This window comes from Micromys minutus (genome assembly GCF_963924665.1).
Source record: "Micromys minutus genome assembly, chromosome: 2".
NCBI lineage: Eukaryota > Metazoa > Chordata > Mammalia > Rodentia > Muridae > Micromys > Micromys minutus.
In genome coordinates this window covers 15,359,216-15,377,992 of record NC_137971.1, presented here as the reverse complement: position 1 = coordinate 15,377,992, position 18,777 = coordinate 15,359,216, and the positions used below count along the sequence as shown (strand labels likewise).

The following is an 18,777-nucleotide window of genomic DNA, read 5'->3' as shown; positions in this document are numbered from 1 at the left end:
TCCCCAATCCAGAGTAGATGTTTTCCTATTTGGGACAAGGAAACTAACTTCAAAGGTGATTTGTTCACCCTAAATATGCTCATTTGTTTTAACTTTTAATTTGTATGTGTGTAGGTGTTTTGTCTACATGTATGTTAGTGTACCATGTGTGTGCCTGGTGCCTGTGGAGGTCAGTTGAGGGGATTAGATCCTTTGGAACTGAAGCCACAGACAATTGTGAGCTGCCATGTGGATGCTGGGAATTGAACCCTGGCCTTTGGGAAATGCAGATGAACCCTGACCCTCAGGAAATGTTTCTGCGAAGCCATCTCTCTAGACCAAGAGATATATTATTAGTGCGTTATTTGCCAGTTTTCTCCACTGTTCCAGTATAGAGTTACTATTTTTTTCTTAATTATCTTTTGGAGATACATTTGGAATTATGTAACAATTTTAGTATTTATAAAAAGCTCACATGCTAGTTTAGTAGCCTGCTAGTTTAGTAGTCTCTGGGTGATTCTTGTCCCTGTCAACTAGTTACTCTTGAGTTTATTGACTGTAACTTAATTTGCTGACTAGAGCAGTTGGGTACCTTTCTTGTTCAGATTCTTTCTCACTAAGAGTGCAGATAGCAAGTAATTGAACTCTTCTGAGTGTTGGTGGAGAGGTTCCTGAGGACCACTCAGGTGAAGTATTAGGCTCATGTGACAATTTCATCATTCTTTGTTACTGTCAAGTTGGGAGTGATTATTCATCTGTAACTCACTGAATATTTCTCCTTCAATATTAGGTAGCCAGTTCCTTGCCCCTTATGTCCCAATCACTTGGCATTGCTACCGTTTTATTTAATAGTTGTGCTGGATTTTTCATTCTTGATTGGCTTTCTTTTAATAACAGCTTGGCCAGAATAAATGTTTGATTAACCTATAAAAAACAAAAACAAAAAACCCAGCTCTAAACTAACAGTGTCTGCAGATTTTTTTTCCTCCTTTTTGTTGTTAAGAATTCTTAATAGCACCTAAATCCCAGAACTCTGGCAGAGTTCTAGGCCAGCCAAGGCTGTATAGTGAGACCCTGTCTCAAAAACAATGGTGCCTAGTTTCCTTGTTTGTAATGCTTTACAGTCATTAACTCAACTATTTTCCTCTTGAGTCAATAAACTCAAGAGTAACTAGTTGACACAGGCAAGAACCACCCAGAGGCTACTAAAATAGCAGGTAAAATTGTTGCATAATTTCAAATGTATTCCTCCCCCCCCCCAACTGACTATCTTATATGTTGATTTACAGCACAGTGGTGATTATATAATAATTTTATGCATTTGAAATTTTCCAGATAAGTTTGTATGTTGAAAATACGTCCTGAATCTAAAAATAAAGTAACTCCAGTTAGAATGTGATGACTTTATATAATGTAACAAAGTTGTCTTCTGTAAGCTATAAACTGTTACTTTTAATAGAGAATTCAAATGAATGTAATTGGGATTTTCTGTTTGTTTTGCAAATGGCTAACATTTGTTGTCCTTGGGTTGTTTGTTTGTGAGGGTCTCGTTTAACAGACCAGGCTGGCCTCAAACTTGAAACTCAAAAGATCTTCCTCCCAGTCTTCCAAGTGCTGGGATTAAAGTAATAAACAGCCAAGCTCAGCCAATTTTGAGCACGTTTGAATCTCTCTTTAATTGAATTATTTCTCTTCAGTATATAAAATCCCATTGATGTTTTAGGATCTTGTACTATTTGAACTGATAGCGACAAAACACTGGATTCTAATCTTAAAGATCAGGTTAACCACTAATTTTGTTAATAAGAACTGTGTTTTTTTTGTGTGAGAAAGAAAAATCAAATATGAGATGAAAAGAGAAATATTTTTTTTCTTTCTCTTGATTCCAGACCAGTATCGACCAACATTTAAAATAGTTGGAAACTAATTACTTAAAAGAGAATATAATAATCATAATTTAAGCTGTCATCAGCTAAATGTGGCCTACAACTTTGGCTGTCCTGGAACTTTCTCTGTAGACCAGGCAGGCCCAAACTCAGAGATCTGCCTGCCTCTGCCTCCAAAGCTCTGGTATTAAAGGCATGCACCATTACCACCCAACACAGCCTAGAACTTTCTTAACATCAGTGTCAAAGTATGATAAACTAGACTTCTAGTCAATGCGATCCTCCTAAGTGGCATTTAAGCAGACAGAATACCTCCCAGCCAGATCACACATGAATTTATTTATATACATAGGCATATGGTTTCCTTTACATGTATGTATGTCTGTATGTATATAAATCTTCAAATGCATAAATATACATGGTGTTCTAGCTTACAGAATTAGAAATGCAATGTAGTTTACTCCCACAGAATAAGATTGAAGATAATGAGAACTGAATTAAGCTTACTTTCTTTCACAGAATTCCTCAGAGAGAGAAGACTGTAATAATGGCGAACCCCCTAGGAAGATAATACCAGAGAAGAATTCACTTAGACAGGTATGAAATTCAGTCTTACTTAAAATCAAAAGCTTCTAAAAAACAAAACAAAAGACAGAAAGCCCTTGACTGTCATTCTTAAAACTTGGAGTTTAAATCAAGACCCCTGTGTTCTGAAGTTGTTCTGGTCATGGCCTTCCATTTCAGTCAGGTGACATTGTTTGATAGTCAGAATATATATTAAATAATAAAATTGAAGTAAAGATGTTTTGTTTAGCCAAGATGACCTTAAGTACTTCATAGAATGAACGTGGAATAGTTAACACTGATATTTTTTCCCAGTAAGAATCATTTATACATTTTAATTTTAATAAAAAAAATTTCTGAGAGAGGGTCTTATAAAATAGTCCAGGCTAGAAGACTTGATGTCTGTGTGCTGGGATTATAAGGCCATACCTCATTCCTGGCTAAGGCTTCTCATACCTTTAAATAACAACAGAACAAGAACAGAGTTAGTTTCATTTGTTTGAGTTTGTTTAATATATTTTGGTTCTCTTCCGACCCCCACACCCCACTGAGGTGAAGTCTACTATTGATGATTACTTTAAAACTCTTTTTGTGGGACTAGAGAAATGGTTCAGTGCTTAAAGTGTTTGCCATGGAAATATGAGGACCAGAGTTCTGATCCACAGGACCCAGAGTGTGGCAGGCCACTTGTAATCCAGCACTGTGAAGGGATTACAAGGGACCCCAGGAGAGATTCACAATGAATAAGGTACAGAGTGGTCGAGGACCTTCACATATATGCACACACATGTATATTCATTCATACTCACATGTTTGCATAGTACAGACATAAGGGAGAAAAAAAGAAGAATGTAAACCTCTTTTCCTCAGGACTCAGTGTTCTGCTTCCCAGAGGTAACTTGTGAAGGTTCAGTGTCCTATTTTTTTTTCATTAAAATATCAAAAATAGTGAATGAAGAAAAAATGTCCTCACTACTTGTAAAAACCTTCGTAATATTTTAGAGACAAAACAAATCACTAAATTGCTTATAAATTATTATAGCTAGAAAATAAATGTTACCTAATCATTTTCAGTATAACCTTGTATAAAATGGGCAGCAGCAGTGTAGATAATTTAATTTGTTGTGTCTATGGCCTTTGTTCTAGGACATAGCGCAGTGCTGTGGTTTGCATTGGATGCCCACAATGAGCATGTTTATGTCATTTAGTCCTGCAATAGCCCTGCTGAGCTGGTAGATATGATATGATATGATATGATATGATATGATATGATATGATATGATTCCAGTTCACAGAGGAAGTGAAGGAGGCTGGAAGAGGTTAGACTTGACCAGAGATGCTCACTGATTTGGAACTCTGAGTTTACTATTTCCAAAGAATTTCTACTTCTGCCTCGGGGTCTGGTTTTTATAGCTTTAACCTAAAGGAAAAGTGTGCGAAAACATGCCACATATGATTTTTTATTTATCATATGTAACCCCTTTTCAGGTAGGCACTTTCTCATTTTTTTAATAGGAATAATTGTTTTAAATAGAATTGAGTCAATACAGGAAGCTTTCAAAACAAACAAACTGATGTCGAGACGATTAGTTTTAATTATTTGGAGAGAGACACCAGATCTGTATGCAAAATCAATAGAGCAATATTAAATAAGGTGAACTTGGAGATGGAAACTCTGTCCACTACACAGAAGCCACTGTCAAAAATCAATGACACCAGAAAAAGTTTTGGCAACTTTATTTAAGCTAACAAACGAATTTTCACTCTGCAAAGTTATAAATTAATTTTAATAGGCTGATCCAGATGGTCCATTTGGAAAATGGATAGGCTGATCTGTTGAAAATTAAACTAAATTTATCTCTCTCATACTTCAAACTGAAGCAAGAGAGAGAACTGTGCCTATTAAGTCCAGCGCATGCAGATGGACCAGCAGGTCACACATGGGACTAATCTGATTCATTTTAAAAATAAATGCATACATTATTGAATCATTTTCTACTTGCAAGATCTGTTGTGTACAGTACTTAAAAGAAATTAGATGTTTTTTTCCTCATTGTTATTTTAGCAGGTTTGCTTCATCCTCACCACTTTAATTTACACCACCCCCCAATTTCTCCAAAATGATTTTTCTAATATCTGTCATTCAGTGTTGAGATCCAAGCTCTGGAGATTAATTAGGTCATGAGGCTCCTCCCCCGCCCCTTCTTTGTAAAGGGTTTTATCTCCATTCTCTTTGTGAAGAGCATGAACTCAGTGTTCTTAGAAAGAGAAATGGCCTTTAGAATTCGGGAAGTAGGGGATCCCCCTGGGGCCCTCAGAGCCTTTTAGCTTCTGGGTGTTTTAACAGCCCCATGAATGCAGATTTGTAAATTTATTGCAGTGCCATCTGGTTTTTTGCTCGAACCAGATTACTGTTGGCTTGTGTCTGTCTATTGTGGTGGTCACTCCCTAGGAGCTTGCCCTCTCAATCTTGGGAAAGAGTGATGAATAGCAGGGGTCAATGGAATCGGGTCACAGGGCAGCTGTCCAGGACTGCCCTGAACTTGATTACCCCACTGCTGATTTTTTTTTAAGGTAGAACATAATACACAAGCTGTTTAAGGTAGTACATAATACACAAGCTGCTTAAACGCCTTTTTCTTTGTTGCATTTGACAATAAGGAAATGGCATTTGCTGTTTTGTCTGTCTATTGTTGAGATCTATAGACAAAAAGATGTCAAGGCCAGCCTAAAGTGAGTGTGGCTTCATGGGGTCAGTCTCTTAAGTTGAAATTCATCTGCACATATTCCTAATAAGCTTTCAGAAAACTCTTACCCTTAAATATTAAAAAAATTGATTTAAAAATCTAACAACTGAATATTGTTATAACTAAACTCTTTAAGTTTATAGAAAGGATTGCCGTTGTTGATGGGACTTGGCTACTAAATGGTCATTTGAAAAGCTGTTTTAATATTGGAGGAGCTGAAAGAAGGGTTATTGCTATAATTCTTACAAACATTAAAAGAATAATGGAATATCAATATAAATATAAATAACTCTATGCCAAAAATTGACTAGATAAAATAGGCAGATTCTTTGAAAAACAACTCACAAAACTAGCACAAAGTAAAAGTTATATCTGTTAGATATGTTTTTCTTATCACAGTGTTCATATAATTTCACTGGTGATTTAAAACATTTTAAACAGATATAATGGTAATCTTGTACTGTAACCCTCTCTTAAAACACAGAAGAAAATACTTTTTGCCATAATAGCATTTACAAGACTTAACGGAGAAATTACCAAAAGTAGTGAAGGAGAAAGTTAGAGATACAACTCCTTTTGTTACCATTTGGTATTAAGTGTGAACTTTTTAGAAAAGACTATATATATACAGTTTCCTTTCTACTTTTATACTCCTAAACTGTGGAAATCACAGATGGAGGCAAAGGAATGAAAAATTAAGGCCTCTTTGCGTTTTGAAAATGGAGCATTACAACATGCAACTCTTCTTTGCTCACATTGGAGCTAATAGGATCTGTCAGCTCTCCTTCTCTGTAATTGAGCAAATTGTGGCTTTTGCCTAATTCTTCTCCTGTCCTCCATCCTTTGTGTGTGTGTCCACTTACAACCCTGAGAGCGTGGGCAGTGATAAATAAAGCATTGAGTGGAGCTCTCCCAACTCTTTGAAAGCAGCATGATACCAGCCCTCTAGTTATATTTCTTTAAGTGTTTACATTTTCCAGTATTCTTTCTCCTCTGTAGCTGGAACCCTGGGGATGCAAAGCCATGAGAGAGGCCAAGAAGCTAACAAAGTAGCTGTCTCCCTTGTTAGCTTGTTCCTTTATTCTTTAAAAACAAGATAAAAACCATCTGGCTCAGGGCATTACATTTTCCTCCCCTGTGCACCTCCATAGATGGAGACTTCACCTGCAGTGAGGGTTTACATTGATTAGGGAGAGAGCAGTAATTCAAGCTTCCATCCTCTTCAAGGATACTTTGCAGTCTTTAAAGGTGCTGACCCACTGAGTCAAACTGTCAAGGGAGAATAAAAAAGTATCTTCATCCCAGGAGGTAACAGCTGCCAGGTTTTCCAACACCTTACAGGCTGCTGGAAAAAAAATGTCACAATTGTCAGCTGAAAGAAAAATGAGTCTGTTGTCATCTTCTGTTAATGGCTGGGCCTTCCTTACAAAAGGAACTACATAAGTCTTTTGGATGGAATAAGTAACTGTTTTCCTTGCCTGCGATTTTTCTTACCCTTGATAAAAATCCCTACATTATTCTAAACATCAGCATGAAGGCACAGCATTAAAAGAGCAATGAAAGTGTGAATGGCCTTGGCTCCTTTCTGCAGTTGGGCAAGTAGGAGGAAGATATACATCACAGGCGCAGAAAATGACACCAGAGTGTCTGTAGACACAACAGCAACAGCAGTTCCTAAACAGCAGCTGAGAGAAGACACCAGGCTCTGTTCTTTGGAGGACAGTTTGTTTTCAGGCAGCACCCAGGTGTGATACCACAGTGTTGCTTTTTCAGGAGTCACTTGTCTCTAAAAGCATGAAAGGAATCGAACCCCACAGAATTCACTTCCTCTACCAGCTCCAGTGTTGTGTATGATGGCGCTCTCTTCTTTCTGATTTGATTGATGAGGGGGAAAGGTTTAATGAAGCCCCTGCTATCAGGCAGGCAGTTTTTTCTTCTGTTTGTTTTAGGTTAGTCATTTTAATTGTATTGAGTAATTAGAAGGTACACACAGCCAAGGGAGCTTTGTTCTGATAATTGCTCAAGAAAACCCGTTCCCCATCCTCTGTTGCTTTGTATTAAGACACTTCTCCCTCTAGTGGCAATAGTAAGCGCTTTGGCTTGGCAGTAGGCAAGGTGTAATTGTAACATGACAAACTATGCTTAAGGGACTTCCTTGTAAATACTTTAGGGTTCAGCATTATTTCATTACATACGTATGTTTTACCCTTTGAAACTTCCTACCTCCTTTTTCTTCTTCCTGAAGTGCTTTGGGCTTTGGATTAAAAAAAAAAAAACCTGCCTGGGATGCTTGCTTATTAAAAAAAAGAAAAACTAACCACAGTGTATTCTGGGTAATGTTTTGCAGCTTGACTTAATTTTAGTCATCTGTTTTAATTACCTATTTATAAAAATGCTTTTGCATTTGTAGACATTATTTAATACTTTGGAAGAAGCACCTCATTTGAAATAAATAAATAAATAGTACATATTTTAAATAGTCTATGTAAAAGATCTTAAAGGTAATTAATGTAGGCCTCTTAAGTAAGACAAAAGTGATCTTTCTAAATCTGATGAAGTGATTTGTTTATATAACTTACCACCTCTGCTGGATTCTTCGGAGCCTAATAACATTTTTAGGGGGCTGGGGAAACAAACAAACAAACAAACAAAAAACATGGTTGGCAATTTGTGTCTAGCTACAAAAACCCTTCTTCAAAAAGAAGCAATTTAATAACTAGCTTTCTTAAAATTACTTTGAGGAAAGAAGACCGTATGGGGTTAGTGCTTTGTTTTATTTTTATTTCAGTGTAATCATTCTTTGATAAATTGTGTAATCACTGACTTAGTAGAAAACATATTATTGAACTCCTGGGTTGTAATGACCATAAAAAGTGTATTTTCATATAGAGAGTTGAGATACTGTGAATAAATTATAAAGGAAATAGCTTATATGCTGGTCAAAGTCCATATGGACTCAATTCATTTTGTGTTTGATGCTTAATCTAGATACACCATTTTTTTAAAAAAGAAAAAGAGGAAAGGGGGAATAAAAAGCCTATTGTGCCCAGCTGCACACATTCTAAAAAATAAAAGTCTGTCCTTTGAGCAACATGGAAGGAACTCAGCTAGAGCAGTTCTCTGTGTGGTTCGTACCTGGCCCCTTTTGGGGGTTGAAAGAGCCTTTCACAGGGGCCGAATATCAGACATCCTACATATCAGATATTTGCATTATGGTTCGTAACAGTAGCAAAATGACAGTTATGAAGTAACAACAAAAATAATTTTATGGTTAGGGGCCATCACAACATGAGGAACTGTATGAAAGGTGGCAGCCTTAGGAAGGTTGGCAAGCACTGCATTAGAGCATTGTGTCTTGAGCGGGATTCGGCAGCACCTGGGTGGCATTGGCGGCCCAGTTCCAGCTTCTCAGGAATTGTTTTGTACTTTGAGTTTTCTAGCCCATATTCTTGCCTGGGACATGATTTGATGTTGCTATATATCTAAAGGGCCCTGTTTCCTTACCACACCCCCAGTCACTAAACATTTTCATTATACTTTATCTTGTTTTGCTATAGGGCTGTTGAACAGATTTCTTAAACAGCCCTTTGCAAGGTTAAAAGAATGCAGCCTGGTAACAAGTTTGTGTCATTTTAAATATATACCTTCTAGTAAATAAGGAGAGACCTGGCAATCAATCCCTTTTAGTGTGTTATATGTTTCACCTGACAACTAAACCTTCTATTGATTAGCCATTACTTTGTTAGATAATCCTATGTCATTGAATCCATTGTAAAAAATTAAACTCTTTAAAATGTTTTACCCTAGCAGCAGTGTGAAAATTGAAAACTTGTTCAGAATTACAGCCTGCGTTCACAAAGAAGGTAGTTTTCAGCCAGGCATCTTACTGGTTTATGCTTATGTTCTTTATATGCAATATAAAAACGTATTAAAGTACTCCGACGCACAACTCTCTGCCTCTGGTTCAGCAATGAAGCTACCTTTTCAGATGTTGCATGGGGACAGAGCCTAGCTTGCCTGCAGCTATTGTATTCGCTGGTTTGATTCAAAGTGGAAGGAATCTTTTAGTAATAAAGTATTGTTTGGGGCTTTTTACTACAGAGTGGTCAAAAGACTGACAAATTTTAGCTACTGTTTTCTTGGAAGATAAGCAAAGTCTTGTACCCACTTTACAGATGGGATTATCAAAAAACAGATCTGCATCCCTAGCAACTCTTTGCTGGAGTAGGTTTTCTGACTTTACCTGAAGTTTCCCTGGGCATGAAGGAAAGGAAGGTTTGAATCATTCTAGTCCTCATGAGATTGTTTTGTTCTTTAAGACAAGGTCCTGGCTGGCCTTGAATTTATTTTGAAGCTCAGGCTGACCTTGAACTTGAAACAGTCCTCTGCCTTAACCATTCTGCCATTTCAGGTATGAGGCACTGTACCCAGCTCCCTCCATAACTTAAAAAAAAAAAAAATTACATTTATTTTGTATGTACATGTATGTGTACACCTGTGATAAAGCAGAACACATGAGATCACAGGGCAGCCTGGACCCTGTCTCTTGGGCTCCTCTTAAGATTTGAACTGGAACTCGGGTTGTTATACTTGGTGGCAAGCATCTTTACCAAAGCCATCTCAGTGGTCTCCCTCTAAAACTTTAAGCTTTTCCCTTTTGGGGGGGGGGGGGCATGTGCTCATTTTGGCATGGCTTTCTGATTGCTTTTAGTCATTTTCTTGCTTTATTTTAATAACGTTGACCTTCAAAGTATGCTGAATTGATGTGATAGATCATCTTTCCCTTAGTCCCAGTTTTGTGGGTTGTGGCAGGGGTGATAGTGTTAAATCTTTGATCATCAAGCACAGTGCTAGTTAGGTGATCTAGATATCCATTATGAAATTAAACAGTTTACCTTTAATTCCCAGGTGTTAGACTTTTAAATAAAATTTATAAATAGGTGTTTAATTCAGTTAAAGATTTTTAAAAAGATAAGCATGTGCATACATGTGTTTGTGGAAGTGTATGCACATGGGTACTGGTGCTCTCAGAGACCAGATCTCTTGGAACTGCAGGTACCACATAATGGGGGTGCTGGGAACCCATCTTGGGCCCTCTGCACTAGTAGAATGTGCTCTTATCCACTGAACCAGTTCTGCAACCTTCTGGGTGAGGTTTCTCAAGACAATCTCAGGCACTGAACTCTTGATCCTCTGCCTCTGCATGGAATTATAGGCTCATGCTCACCATATTTGTTTTGAACAAGCATCTTATTGTGTATCCCAGGCTGACTTCAAATACAACCCTCCTGGTTCATCCCTTCCTTCTATTCTTTCCTTCTTCCTTCAGAAAAAGTCTTACTCTGAGGACTATGCTACTTAAACACACTGTGTGGTCAGTCAGTGGTGGCCTAAGCTCTCAGCAATCTTCCTGCGTTGGTCAGACTCCTTAAATATATTTTAATACTCAGTTTGTTCCAGATTGGATGAGAGCCTCTTTACCTGTCATTGTGACTCATGTCCATCATTCTGAGTATTTCCAGATTCATCTTACATTTTTCATTTTAAAAAATGTGTGTGTCTGTGGGTCTGTGCACATGCCCACTGGTATATATGCCTGTAGAATTAATGTGGAGACGAGAAGAGGGCCTAAGATTCCCTGGAGCTGGAGTTACAGACTTGATTTAGAGGTTTACACTACCATACCTGTCTCACGTTTTCCTCTTCCAATAAAAATTAACCATCTGTGGACTCATTGTGATCATTATCTTTCATTTAGTCATTTCATTGAACAAATTATTAAAGACCTCTTTAGTGTTAATCCCAAATTGGCTACTCTTTGTATTCCTCTTCTTGACTGTTCTACAAGTGTGGTGATGTTATATATGATGGATAGTGTAAATGTTTCATTGTACAAACTCTGAATTCTGCCTCCGATTAAAATACCAAAAGGTGTGACTGTGGAGCCCTGGCCTTACATCTAAAAATGATGGGTGTGTTTGTTTTAGCGGTATGCCTAAAGCAGATCCCTTAGAACTAGAATGTTTTGATCTTGCTCGGTGTCTCAGGTCCTTTCTGCATCTGTCTCTAACGGTCTTGTGAAGTAGAAATCAAATCCTAGATGCTCACCTGTTCTCATGGTACAAGCTAGAGTCTTGGCTCAGATCCCTCCACCGTCCAGCTGTTCTTTCCAGTGGAATTCTCAGTCTCCCTTAATGTGTGTTGTTTGGGGCTAAACATGGATTTGAGGAGAATTTAAATGTACTTTCTGAGACCTTCTTTTCCCAATAGTTCTCTTCTCTGTGGATTTTTCTTCTCAGTTGCCTCTTGCTGTGGCAGTTCTGAACTCTGTCCTTTAATGGTTCAACCTGTGAGGCTTCCTAACTTGTATTCACCTTCACCGGGCACTGAATGTACTCTTGAGAGTTTCTAGGGAAACACAAGCTCACATCTCACCAATGTCCTTCTTTTTCACTGCCCCTCTTTCCCACCCATTTTGCCAATCTTCAGGGCCTCACATAGTTTCAAAAATACTTTAGGTAAGTGATTATCCCAAGGAAGGTTAATTCCTTGTAACATTTCTCCCATTGTTGGAAACAGAATTTTTTTTGTTGTGTTCATTGACCCGTTTCCCTCCTTGCACTTACCTCAAGCTATTTCCCAAATCCTGGGATTACAAGCCCATCCTAAAAGAACTAAAATTCTTTGCCTTAACATTTTAGTGTATTTGATAAATGTTGGTTAATTCAATTCATGTGCATTTTAAAAAATAATTTATAAGAATAATTTTAATGGGGACCTGAGAATTTTAGGGGTTAAGATAGCTTGATGCTCTTGGAGAGGGCCAGGTTCTCAGTTCAGTTCCCAGCACGAACATGAAAATTTACAGCTGTCCTGTTCCAGGGTGCTGTTTTTTTCTGCTAGCTTCTTTAGGCACAAGGCACACATGCACATGCATCATTCATATATACACGCAGGCAAGATAATCATACACATAAAAGAAAAAATTAAAGTACTTTTAATGTATGTTGAAATGATTTCAGTTTAAATGATAATAAAACAAAATGTTTCAACTTGTTTTATTTTTTAACCAAAACTAATTTCATAATATCGATAGGAAGGACCATGACTACAGATGGAAAAGGGTTTTTTCCTACCAACTTTTGAAAAATAATAATAGTTGGCAAAAAGAAAATTTTAAATTCTATTTGTGTTTTTGTAAACAGACAAGTGGGTGAGTAAGTTAAGTGTGGAAAGACACAACTCTCCCCTCTAGAAAGATCCCAATTTATAGCAATATAGAAGGAAAAGGAAGCCCAAGATTCACCATTGAAGACAAGTTCCTTCAGAGGATATGAGAATTAGCAGGTGAAATTTAAAGTAGAAACTGAACTCTCAAGTTATTTTCTCTAATGTATTTGATTAATTGCCAAAGGGGAAAATTACAGATTTACAGTGAAGGGAGTTGATCAAGGCCGGCCCAGAACTGTTAACACATCTTGGTTTGATGCCCTGAGAAGAAAGAGTCTGTTATCTCACTTGTATCCTTCAAATGATGACCTCATTTCCATCAGAAGTGAGGGAGAGCCTATTCTTTAAGTGATTTAGAAGTGTCAGTAATGGAAGACAAGGACAACTGCAAACTTATGCCAGGTTATAGAAAACTGGGAGATAAGACAAATAAACTCGATAAAGGTCTGGCCTGGCTCGGCACAAGAGGCCTTAGTGAGGACACTCAACACTGACTGGGGTCTGTACTTCATACACTGACAGCTTCCCCCAGGGCTGGAGAGGCGACTCAACTGTGAAGCACTCATGCCCTAGCAGAGGATCCAAGTTTGCATCCCAGCTCCCACATGAGCTGGCTCACAAACTCCTGTACCTCCAAGGCGATGGTTCTCAACCTTTAATACACTTCCTCATGTTGAGGTAACCCCCCCAACCATACAACTATTTTTGGTGCTACTTGACAACTATAATTTGCTACTGTTATGAATTATAATGTGTGTTTTCTGGTAGTCTTAGGTGACCCCTGTGAAAGGTTTTTGACCCTCCAAAGGTGTTGCCACCCACAGATTTAAGAACCACTGTTCCAAGGATTCATACTCCTCTGACCTCTGAGACAGACAGACAGACAGACAGACAGACAGACACACACACACACACACACACTAATCTTTAAAAAACAAAACTTTTCCCCTTCCAAACAGTCTTTCCATGTAACCCAGGTTGGGCTCAACTTATCAGCTGCTGAAGTGCTGGCTCTGTAGGTGTGTGCCACCATGCCTGGCTGTCTTAGTCAGGGTTTCTATTCCTACACAAAACATCATGACCAAGAAGCAAGTTGGGGAGGAAAGGGTTTATTCAGCTTATACTTACATATTGCTGTTCATCACCAAAGGAAGTCAGGACTGGAACTCAAGCAGGTCAGGAAGCAGGAGCTGATACAGGGGCCATGGAGGGATGTTACTTACTGGTTTGCTTCCCTTGGCTTGCTCAGCCTGCTTTCTTATAGAACCCAGGTCTACCAGCCCAGGGATGGCACCACCCACAAAGGGCTGGGCCCTCCCTCCTTGATCACTAGTTGAGAAAAATGTCTTACAGCTGGATCTCATGGAGGCATTTCCTCAACTGAGACTCCTTTCTCTGTGATAACTCCAGCTTGTGTCAAGTTGACACAAAACCAGCCAGTACACTGGCTCCAGGTTAATTTTCCTGAGTGTTGTGGTGCTGGAGATTGAAGCTAGAGCTTAATGCTTGCTAGGCAAGTGTGTAGTTTACCACTGAGTTATTTATATCTGTAGCCCCAGTTTCTTAGTTTTGACAAGTCAAGGAAGTATATAAAAAAATCTTTGTAACTTAAGTAAATCTAGAACTTACCTTAATTCATAAAATAGGGTTTTTAAATTGTTAAAGTGATTGTGGCTTATGTGCTGTTACCTTAATTCCAACACAAATATATATGTTGGTTTTCAAAGACTACTTCCAGGCCAGCAATGTCAGGCTCTGCTGGAAATTGGGCTTCAGCAGGTCCCCAGGTGATTCTCATGCATGCATAAGTGGAGAACAATAGCGTATATAGATTCTGTGCTATCCACAGCAGCTCTAGATTGGAAGCATACCCAGGAGGCTGAGGCAGGAGGGATGGCTGCAAGTTTAAAGAACAATCAAGACTATACTGTGAGATTCTGTCTCAAACAGGGATAGTTGGGAGCTGGAGAAAGCTTAGAGGTTAAGAGCACTTCACTTACTGCTTTTGGAGAGGACCTAAGTTTGATTCCTGGTACCCAAGTCAGTTAGCTCACAATTGCCCAGAATTCCAGCTCCAGAGGAATCTCACAAATCTAGCTTTTGTGGTCATCGGCACACAGGTGGACATAAACACAGGTACATGTGCATAATTAAAGATAAATCTTTATTTAAAAAGAGAAAACCTAAAACAACAATGAAAGGCTAAAGAGTGTGTTTTGTTTTATTTTCCTGAATATTGATAGTTAGCAATAATGCTTTTCATGAGCTGGAGAAATGGCTTCTGGTTAACACAGCTACTCTTCCAGAGGGTTTGACTCATAGGACTCACAATTATCTGTAACCCCTGTTTAAGGGAGATATGATATCCTCTCTGGCCTCCGTGAGCACTATACTCATGGTTCAGAGACGTACTTGCAAGCAAAACATTCAGACACATAAAATAATTTTTATTTTAGGTCTTAAAAAGTATTGCATCTGGGGCTGGAGCGATAGCTCAGCAGTTAAGAGCACTGACTGCTCTTCCAGAAGACCAAGTTCAATTCCCAGCACCCACATGGCAGCTCACAATTCCAGTTCCATGGAATCAGGCACCCTTACATAGAATACATGCAGGCAAAACACCAGTGCCCATAAAATGAAATTAAGTAAAATTTTTTCAAATGTGTTTTATCCATATGTGGACTGTGTGTGCCTTTAATCCAGGTACTCAGGAGGTAGAGACACTTGAATCTCTGAGTTCCAGAACAGACAGGGCTACACAGAGAAACCCTGTGTGGGGGTGAAGAAGGCATTTCATCATAAGGGAAGAATGTAGTTCGGCCAATGTTGTATCTGCTTCCTAGCATTCTGTGTGTTAGTTTCTTCTAGTTAGGCTCCCAGGTGTACGTCAGACCTCCTCCTTATTCCTTTTTCTTTTGTTGCTGTGGTTGACAGGTCCAGCTATGTCATTCAGGCTGGCCTGGAACTGGCTGTATAGCCTGCTGTGGCCTCTAATATAAAGTCCTCCCCACTGATGGGTTTACAGGTTTGTCCCACCATGTCTGGCTGATAATTAATTGCTATTTTTAACAAAATGTTGGTTCTTAAGTTTAGTTTTACTTTTTTTTTAATTTTTAGACACAGCATCACTGCAATGCCTGGGCTAGTTTCAGACTTAAAGTCTTCCCACTTTGGCCTCTGTAGTGTTGGGATTATGCCATATCTGGTTGAAACTGGCATTTTAAAACTGTTCTATATCAGCGTTCTGTCTCCCATACTGTGAGTTCACTGCTCACATGCTTACTCATGGCATCCCATTGGCGTTCACAGACTCTGTCCTTTCCTCTTCCTCTCTACTTGGTCCCTCAGCAGCTACAAATCTCAGGTTTGCAAATGGAATTGTATGTTGATTTAGAGAAACGGAAGAGAACTTGACAGCTGTGTGTGTCAGTATTTCAGTATCTTTTCAAAAAAAATGATTTTTTTTTCTTGAAAATTGTCTCTACAGACTTACAACAGCTGTGCCAGGCTCTGCATAAACCAAGAGACAGTATGTCTAACAAGCACTGCTATGAAGACTGAAAATTGTGTGGCCAAAGTAAGTAACGGTGTTCAGCAGTTAATATTACAGCACATTGCAACAGAGCTGCATCTGCAGCCTTTGTTCAGGGTTGTTCCTACCAGTGATCATAAGGTCATATATTATGAGACAGTCTAAGCAGGCATTCATTCATACAGAGTGAAGGGTTTGCTTTCTCTTGAGTTACAACAGAATCTTTATTATCCAGTTACTCGGATCCGTGAGTTATTATAAGATGATAGTTTATTTTGTACCTTCCTTCCTGGCTTATTTTTTATTGTTTGTTTGGTTGGTTTGGTTTGTCTACATAGCTGTGGCTGTCCTAGAACTCACGATGTAGACCAGGCTGGCCTTGAACTCAAAGATCTGCCTGTGTCTGTCTGCCTCTCAGTGCTGAGATGAAAGGAAGGTACCACCATGCCTGGCCTTCCTAAGTGTGGGCTTGGTGTGCCAGAGATAGACTGATGGTGACAGTCCAGCAGAGACCCAGTTATCTTGTGCCACTGTTGCTTAATAAATGTCACATTTGGCCAGGCATAGCAGCACATGCCTTTAATCCCATTGGGAGACAGAAGCTAGCCTGGTCTACAAAGCAAGTTACAGGACAGCCTGGGCTACATAGAGAAACCCTGTCTCCAAAAACCAAAACCAAAAGAAATGTCACATTTAGTGATTTTTAATGAAAAGGTGTTTTTATCTGTCATTATGGCCTAAGTCTTTCATGTATAAATATGTGCTATATCTCTAGATACAAAAATCATATTTAAAATTAAAATCTTCAGAACTGAAGAGATGGCTCGGTGGTTAAGAGCACAGGTTGATCTTGTACAGGATACAGGTTTAATTCCCAGCACCCACATGATGGCTAACAACCATCTGTAACTGCAGTTCAGGAGATCCAGTGTCGTCTTACAGCCACTGTGAGCACTGCATGCACATGGTACACAGGCATTGGTTTCATTTCTTCTGCAAAGATAATCTTTATTACTATTTAGGATTTTGTTGTTTTACAATTTTTCCAACTCTCAGCTTAATCTATTCTTTCTTATTTACTATTAGAGGTAGGGCTTTGTTTATATCATGTGGAATCCATCTAATAAAATTCAAGAAGAGCTAGCTGTCTTAATTCTTTTGGGTTATTATAACAAAATATAAATAGTAGCTTATAAAAATAACTTTTATATAGTTCTAGAGGCTGGGAAGGTGATTGTGACAATAGATTCAGTGTCTACTTAAAAGTTCACTCTTGGTAGATGGAGTCTTGCTATGTAGTCTCAGGATGAAAGGAGTAAGCCAAGCTCTCCAGAATCTCATACTAATTCTGTTCCCGAAGACTCTCATACATTAGGTGGTTAGAGAGGAACACATATATAATGTGTTAAAAAAAAAAAAAAAACAATGAATTTGTTGTATAGTAGCAATAATAATTTTTATCCTATTTTGTAAAACATATTAATTAATAATTCTTTATTAGCTGAAAACATATTGTGTATAGCCATTGGAATTAGCTATTTTGTCTACATAGCTGTAGCTGCAAATTTATTTTAAATTATAGCTGAAAAGGTAGATTCATCAATTGTGTATTAAGTGCACATCTTAAGTTGCTACAAAAATGAGGATTAATATAAGTTAAATTTCATTTTCAGTTACTTAGTAACAACTTGCAGGTGCCACTTGGCCCTTGGGTGGTGACTGGGTGGGGAAGTATTCTTTCACTCCTGTGTGGACATGCTGCTCTCATTTTCATCACAAGTGAGTTCCTTCTGCCTAAACAAGGCAACATCTCACATGAGCACCAATCCAGAGACAGGGCGACAATGAACCGAGTTCCATTGAGAGCTGGCCAACTGAGCATCTGCTCCTTTTGTTTTTCTGTACTGGGTGAGCCAGTATTTTTGAACTCCTTAGCCATGCTATGTGTCTGCACTGTGTGGGGTGGGGTTGTTTCTTTTTCCACCTTCTACTTGAGTGGTGCACAGTTAGAAATCTTCTGGCATCTGGCACAGTGGTGTAATTTCTTCCGTGCTCTTGGGTGAGGAAATGTTTGCTCATTGATGCTCATCATCATCAGTCTCCTTGGTCCCAGATGGTGACCTTCTCGTCCCATTCCTGCCTGTCTTAACATTATTCTGACACCTATTCTCTTTCATTGTCCCCTTAACCACTCTAATTGAATAATGATTTCTATAATTTCCAGTTGGAACACGATCAACTTCCTGCTTCTTTTTATTGGCCCACATCCTGTCTTCTAGTTCATTGCTTTAGATTTGAGCCAGATCGTCAAATAAAAATACATAACTGAAAAAAAAAATGTTTACTGCAGTAGCTTCCACTAGCATGGCCAGTGAGAGCTGTCCTTTCTCGTTGCTAAACATGTTCTGTCTCATGATTTCATGTTGTCTCTCTCGGCCTCAGTTACTGCTTGACCTTTGAAAGAAATTACTCAAAGTTACATTTGTGGTTCTCTATTTCTTTTTTCTCACCTTTACTTCTTAACAGTCGTTTGTCTGCTACTGATTCAGATTGTGCTCCAGTGTGGCCTGCATGTCCATCTGTCTCTGTGTGAGAACCATTGCAATACAGTAAAGCCAGCCTCCTGTCTTCTTATAGTTCAGAGCAGCTGAATTCCAGCCAGAGTACTTTTGGTTTGGGTATACACCTTTTTATTAAAATGTTACTTGTTTGCATTTTACAGAAGGTATTGGTTTGTCTCAAAAGCAGGAGTGACCCCTGTCTTTTGTGTGAGGCTTTCCTTATCAGTTACTGTGGTTTTGCAGTTCTGTGTGGAAGGAGCACTCCCTTTAATTTATTT

At 38.6% G+C, this 18,777-nt stretch overlaps 1 protein-coding gene across 4 annotated transcripts in view; it reads left to right on the top strand.

Annotated features, from left to right (window-relative positions):
* Positions 1–18,777, top strand: part of BTRC (beta-transducin repeat containing E3 ubiquitin protein ligase) — a gene marked incomplete at its 5' end in the record, with an annotated part of 165,790 nt that overhangs the window by 88,612 nt on the left and 58,401 nt on the right. For all 4 annotated transcript variants that reach the window (XM_080912542.1, XM_080912544.1, XM_080912545.1 and 1 more), the window contains 2 exons: positions 2,385–2,462; positions 15,894–15,983. In XM_080912542.1, the coding sequence (XP_080768668.1) occupies positions 2,385–2,462; positions 15,894–15,983 (168 nt within the window). The remainder of the gene's footprint in view (positions 1–2,384; positions 2,463–15,893; positions 15,984–18,777) is intronic.